The sequence below is a fragment of the Helobdella robusta genome, assembly GCF_000326865.2.
Source record: "Helobdella robusta unplaced genomic scaffold HELROscaffold_11, whole genome shotgun sequence".
NCBI classification, from domain to species: domain Eukaryota; kingdom Metazoa; phylum Annelida; class Clitellata; order Rhynchobdellida; family Glossiphoniidae; genus Helobdella; species Helobdella robusta.
In genome coordinates this window covers 1873807-1880880 of record NW_008703617.1, presented here as the reverse complement: position 1 = coordinate 1880880, position 7074 = coordinate 1873807, and the positions used below count along the sequence as shown (strand labels likewise).

Below are 7074 nucleotides of genomic sequence, written 5' to 3'. Positions count from 1 at the left end.
ATATTCGATTCCGAATGAATCATCATCAGTGCTCCTTGTTGTATATATTGACTTTGTCAAGATGAACTTTGACGTTGTAAAAATTAACTTTGGTGTTAAAATCGAAAAAACGAACTACAAACATATTAACGCCAAACATTCGGTAGAATTTATAGAATATTGTAAAAATTATGGTCTATTACCAACATATATATATATATATATATATATATATATATATATATATATATATATATTACGTTACGAACGCGTTAAAGTTTGTCTCCGTTAAAATTTTAATTTCAGCTTACTAAAAACTAATTCTCGTCGTAAAGTTGACCGTACTGATTGTTTCCAATTTCATGATTACAATAATAAACTTTTAACTTGTGGTTAAAATATCTGAATTAATGATAATAATTTGTTGATAATTTAGTTGTTTTTCAAATTTAGTTGGTATAGTGATAAACATATTAGTACTGTTAAATATTAAATAAAGTATTTCCCAGCTGTTACATTATGAGCACGTGTCAGAACATGGAAGAAATTGTACGGTACAAGCCTTGAAGTCACCTCAATGTGAGGAGTGCATGTTTAATGGAGGTTTGATGGAGTCCGACGGAGTATATTCTGCTATACCTTCTAATGTTAACAACATTAAATGGTTCCGTGACAAACGTCTTAATTGTTCGTGATTAAAAATCCTCGTTTAAATATATCTACGACTTTAGTGAATAATACGTTTAACGCAAAATTAGACAGATGTGCGAAGATTTGAAAAGAAACTTTGTTCATCGTTATTTTTTTTTGTTTTTTTTTGTATCATGTAAAGTGTTTTTTTTAATTTAATTTTTTAAAGTGTATTCGAAGTTGAGTTTTTTTTCTTTCAACGAGTAAAAATCTTTCAAAAATCTTTTTGGAGATCCAAATCATGTCTTGCGTTTCACTTTCACTTTTAAAAGAATATATATGAAGCAGGCTTACCAATACTACTGATTAAACATTTTTTGTTCTCACATTAAGATATCGTTATTTTCATATAATTTTATTATAGACGATAAATAATAATATTTAACTAATTAATTAATTAATACTAATTAGTAGAAAAGGTTAACACTTGAATGAACACTGGATAGGATGGGGCAAAGACAGCACACACGAACGTACATTGAATAAACTTTATTATTATGATTTAATTTTATGATAATAGTATTGAATGGTATTGTTAGTTTAAATAATAATTGAAATTAACTGCAATGACATTAAAAAATAAATAAATAAATAATAATAGTGCTGCTGAAGGATGATGAAAAGTTACTTAAATCGTTTTTTCTGTTGTAAAAATATCCATACAAATAATGATAACCATAAAAATAATAATTGTACTAAATAATAATAATGATTATTGTGATGAAATAAAATTATACCAACATATATTTCAATATATAATTCACATTTGGTGATGATAGCTAGCGGATATAAACCGCAGTCAATTAATTAAGCCATTAAAACGCAAGAAGTGAACGTAATATAGCTTAATTTAATTGAATTTAATTGAATTTAATTGCCTGTTGTGACTAAATTATGAGAGAAAATATAGTTGATAGGGCAATCAGCGTTGGTAAGATAATACATGGTATTATTAATTATTATTATTAATAGTGATTCTTTGAATAGTAAAACATAATTTGGGATAGGTTTGTAATTTGAGATGATCAATTAAGTTATTAAAATAAGTAGAATTCTTATTATTTTATCCACTGACTCTCTCAATTTATTCATCTGGTAGATTTTTTTATTTAGTACGTATTCATTAATTCATGTTTTCATGCATTAATTAATTCATTCGCTCGTTCATTCGTTCGCTCGTTCGGTTCATTCTAATCCAATATACACAAAGTTTTATAATACATTTTCTTTACAAATAACAATCTTATAAACATGATGGTCTATCATCACTTTCATTCATAAAAGTACAATCATCTTCACGGCAATAATAATTTGTATCGACATTTTTAATTTTTCCATCGTAATCATTCGCCATCAACATTCACACGCATCACATTCACAATCGCCACGTCGTCGTCGTCGTCACCATCATCATCATCATCATCATATATCTCTGGGTTTGTTTGTGTATTCGATGATGTACTCTGGATAGCACTGGGAACTGTTGAAGATGACGTAGATGGTCGGGTTGTTCGTGTCATTGACACATGCGTCGAACGATTTACCGAACGGTTCGAGTGGATTGATCGATGGCGGTTTTCGGTATCCGTTTTTGCCGATGGTGTATTCGCCTACCAGCACTCTGGCTAGGAACATAACGTGAACGTGATCCTGTTGAGTTGGTTGTTGTTGGGGCGGTTGTTGTTGCTGTTGTTGTTGCTGTAGTGGTAGTGGCGGTAAGATGACTGCTTGCTGCTGGTGGACATGTTGATGGATGTGATGCGAGTGATGTATGTGCGGTGGTGGAGGCATGTGATGATGGTGGTGCAAGTGATGGTGAAGATGTTGTTGTTGTTGAGATTGTTGTTGCTGCATCGGTGGCTGCCCGGTGGTCAGCTTCAATCCTTTGTTTGTTCTGACGAGTTGCATCGGTAGCGACTGTTGCGGCGGCGGTGGCGGTTGCTGTTGTTGCGGCGGGCCACTCGCGCTGTTTTGTTGCGGTGGTGCGTTCGGAATGGTCCAGTATGGAGCAAAAGTAAAGGGGGCCAGGGCGGCCGGAGGAGGAGGGCCCGTGGAGGGTGGGGGAACGATGACCTGCGCTTGTTGGTGCGCAGCGCCACTACTTCCGGGAGGCAGAACGGGAATTCTGGCAAACCGACAGGACTGTAGGGCCGCAATGCTGACAGAATGACTCGTTCCTGGGAATGCCTGGAAGATGATCTGATGGTGAGGATGGCTGGGAGGAGGAGGAAGTTGGTGATGCGATGGCTGCTGAGGTTGCTGCGGTGCACCTGAACTTCCGCCCTGCGCTGGATTGAAGAGGATGTTGCTCGGAAGAGGAGGTGGTGGTGGTTGCATGTGGCGTGGTGGCGGTGGTGGTTGAACTGTCGGCTGGTCGGTGTACATGTGAGAATATGATGCGTCTCTTGCAAAGTAGGAGCCTGCATGTGTAGTCGTTCACTTTCATTACTCGATGGTCAATCCATTTTAAAATCTCATCCAATCAATCTTTATGTTAATTTATTCATGAATATGAATGTTCATAAATAAATTAATGTGTATGTATATTATGTACGAGCCTATGGTTAAAAACAATAGCCACTAAAATTAGCTAACCCTATCTTAGTGCAATCTTAGTGCAATTTAATGATAAAACCTAAAAACATATTTCGGCAACATTTCTAAACAATGAAGAAAAATAGTGTACTACGAACCCTGTCCATACATGGTGCCGTGTGAGCCGCAGAGTCGCCAGTCGAAGTTCGTGCGACAGATGGCTTCAACGGCCTCCTTGCTGGTCCCGTGAAATAAATTTTTCTCGTTTACCGGTCTCGCCAAGTCTCGCTCCATCTGCATCTTCTTTCTGATTGGGTGGTTTGATGATCGGTAGATTTATAGAGGCGCTGATTGGTTGGCTGAATTACCAATCATTAATCTAATCAACCAACAATCCAATCGATCAATCAACCAACCAACAACTCAACTAGCAAGTGGATCAGCCAACGAAATACAACAAACACACCACCCACACTCCATCACCAGTAGAACGTACACAGTGTAAAATTGCCAAAGAATTGGATTCTGAAGATGTTTGATTCTTATAATGCTAGCCCGCGGTTTCGTCATTGTCTGGTGGAACATGGCTGACACCCAACTGTACTCTACCGAGCCTCTATTCACATCCACCAATCTGAATTCCTAATTTTAGGGTATTGGAAGTGATGATCATGTGGAGGATAACGATGATGAAAGAGATGAATGATGGTGGAAAAATAACATCAAATGAGAACAAGTGGTGCCCAACATAGTGTGCGTGTGTGCGTGTCTGTATGTGTGTGTATATATGGACGTGTGCGTGTGTGTGTGTATGCAATATGTGCGTGATTATTTACATTGTATGAGCTGAATGTTGTAGCGCGTATTAGAACATTTCGTTGTATATTACTTAGTACGTATATATATATATATATGTATATATATACAATATGTTGTATGTGTGTATATATATATATACAATATGTTGTATATATATATATATATTCACCATACATACAAACACACATATGATAGCGGTAATTTTATACAATTATACATTACACGTTACATACATACATTTGAACACAAAGCAGAGTTTGATTTTTGAAGCCAGCTATAGTAGCATATTGATTCAACAAGCTTCTATATAAGCATACACACAACACACACACAAACACACAACATAAAATCGTAATAATGCATTATATTCATCGCATTAACACATGATTCTAAGTAATGAATTAATGTATATACATTCATTTATATTTATATATACACACACATACACACACACACACACACATACACACACACACACACACACACACACATATATATATATATATACTTATACTTCTATGCGTGTTTGTTTATACATACATACATACATATTTGTATGTATGTATGTATTTATGAATGTACGTATGTACGTATGTATATATAAGAATAATCTTCAGACAACTGGCAACTAAAAACAAGGATGAAGAACATAGATAGATGATTGCATGCCTGTTATGTTATGTGAATGCGATTGTACATACACATGCGTACACATATACAGACACACACACACACACCACACACACACACACACACACACACACACATACATAGATACAAACAAACCAACGTGCAAATACATAAACATATTTATTAGCATACAAAACCAACACGTGTGTACAGTTCACCATATACACAGATATATTTTTTTAGTTTTATATATAATTTATTTATTCAATTATGCCTGTGCTTCCTTGTATGTATGTATATATTTAAGTGTATGTGTTAACTGTGTGTGTGTGTGTGTGCGAGTGTGTGTGTCTGTGTATGTGTTTGTTTGTATATCAAGGACAAACATGATACAAGCTAATGAATTGTAATTAGGAACTTGAAGCTAAAGCTAGCAACTGCCGAGGTGGTTAATAATGGAAACTCTTTTATTTCAATCAAAGTCAATCTAATGAATGGAAGAAAATAGAATAATTAAAATATATACTAATGTAATAATATTCAATAAAACCACAATAAAACCACAATAAAACCATAATAATAATAATAATAATAATAATAATAATAATAATAATAATAATAATAATAATAATAATAATAATAATAATAATAATGGGAACAACAACAACAACACACGTTTAGACGACATTTTCCCTGAAATCGGGGTTGCCGTTTGGCTACCTATGATGAAACCATTGTCACTTCTGTCATCATAAGTAATTTATTTGGCTAATTTTTACGCAGGACGCCCTTCCTTAGGAAACCACAGTTATAAGCGGTGGGCCTAGCCTTTGATGATCCAACATCACTCACAAGGCAGTGAGGGTCAGTTTAATGTCATAACCAGGACAAATAATAATAATGGGAACTCTTTTATTTTTTCCAAAAAAGAGACGAAATAAATATTCAATGAAATAAAATAAAATAAAATGAATTAAAATAAGAAAGTAGTCTACGATGCTCGCCATTATAGATATAAAATGCGTACAACGAGAAATGTAAACAGTCTTAATATAGTTATTTTACATTTGAATGTCTGTCGCAATAGATGGCGTATGATGATGATGATAATAATAATAATAATAAATAATTTAAAACAACTACAGCCAAGCAGATCATGAAGAAATTGCTAGCTATCATAAAGAAAATTTGATAATATTTGGATAAGTGTTAGTTCTGTAGTCGTTTATGTCAATGTTATTGGTAAAGTTAATGTTATTTTAGTTAATGGTTTTGTTGTTGTTATAAGGCTTTTGTTGTTGACGTTTGTAATTTAAAATAAACGTTGCTATTGCTTCAATTGCTAATGTTAACTGTGTTTGAGGTTAATCTGATGGGGCTGATATATGTATGTAGCTGATGTTGTTGGCCTGAATAAGACCTCATAAGTAACATAAACAAACAAGTTCACCACATAAACACTCTCTTATCTTAGGTTACACACACAAACACACAAACAAACACACACATACACACACACACGCACACATGCACGTAACATAAAGTTCATGGAATAATTTTTCGTACGAACATTCATTAACTTTCCCCAGAAGTAGAACAAGTTCTGGTGAAAAATCAGCTGTACACACACACGCACACACACACATACATAGATACATATACACACACACATACATACATAACTGAGAGCATCATTAAGCATGATATTATGTGGTGCGTACAATTATACGTTACTAGGCCATCTACATTTGCCTGTGCGTGTTTGTTTGTTTGTTTGTTTGTTTGTTTGTATGCGCGTTCATTCATGCATGCCTGCGTGTGTGACTGAATAAATGAATGAAAGATAGAAAGAAAGAGAGAGAGAGAAGGAAAGAAAGAGAGAAAAAAGATTGATTAATTAAATGAATGATTAAAGATAGTCCAGAACAAAAACACCAACAACAGCATGGTAAACACAACCAGACGATCAATAAAATCTAAAAATAACGCAGCAACACAAAATAACCAAAAACAACATATCAACAGCAACATATAATAACAATAACAATAATAAAAACAATAACAACAATAAGAATAACAATAATAATAATAAGCAACACAACACCGACTTCATTATTGGACATAGGCTCCCAGGATTGCGGCAAATTTCGAAAGATGTCACACCTCTGGTCATGTCCACCGTGATGACGACACGAATCGTACACTTCGTCGTCGCTACCACTACCGCCACACCTCCTGCACCGGACGGTGACGTCATTGCGTTGATCCTGATGATGATGGTGGCCGGATGATGATGATGAAGATGACGATGATGATTCTGCTACTCCGCTTTGAATCATTAGCTTGGCGGCGTTATCACAGTATTCTCTGTCCAGTTTTTCTTCCAGAATTTCGACCACCATTGTAGGCAAAGAATTTCGT

At 34.8% G+C, this 7074-nt stretch overlaps 2 protein-coding genes across 2 annotated transcripts; both read right to left on the bottom strand.

The window, feature by feature from the left end:
• Positions 1–2091: 2091 nt before the first annotated feature.
• HELRODRAFT_167262 (hypothetical protein) lies at positions 2092–3504 on the bottom strand (the record flags this gene model as incomplete). The annotated part of the gene is made up of 2 exons (XM_009012785.1): positions 2092–3089; positions 3363–3504. 2 exons carry the CDS (start codon positions 3502–3504, stop codon positions 2092–2094), a joined length of 1140 nt encoding a protein of 379 aa, XP_009011033.1.
• A 2155-nt stretch (positions 3505–5659) lies between these two features.
• HELRODRAFT_167261 (hypothetical protein) lies at positions 5660–7055 on the bottom strand (the record flags this gene model as incomplete). The annotated part of the gene is made up of 2 exons (XM_009012784.1): positions 5660–5728; positions 6762–7055. The coding sequence occupies 2 exons, from the start codon at positions 7053–7055 to the stop codon at positions 5660–5662; spliced, it is 363 nt and encodes a 120-aa protein (XP_009011032.1).
• Between the last annotated feature and the right edge of the window lie 19 nt (positions 7056–7074).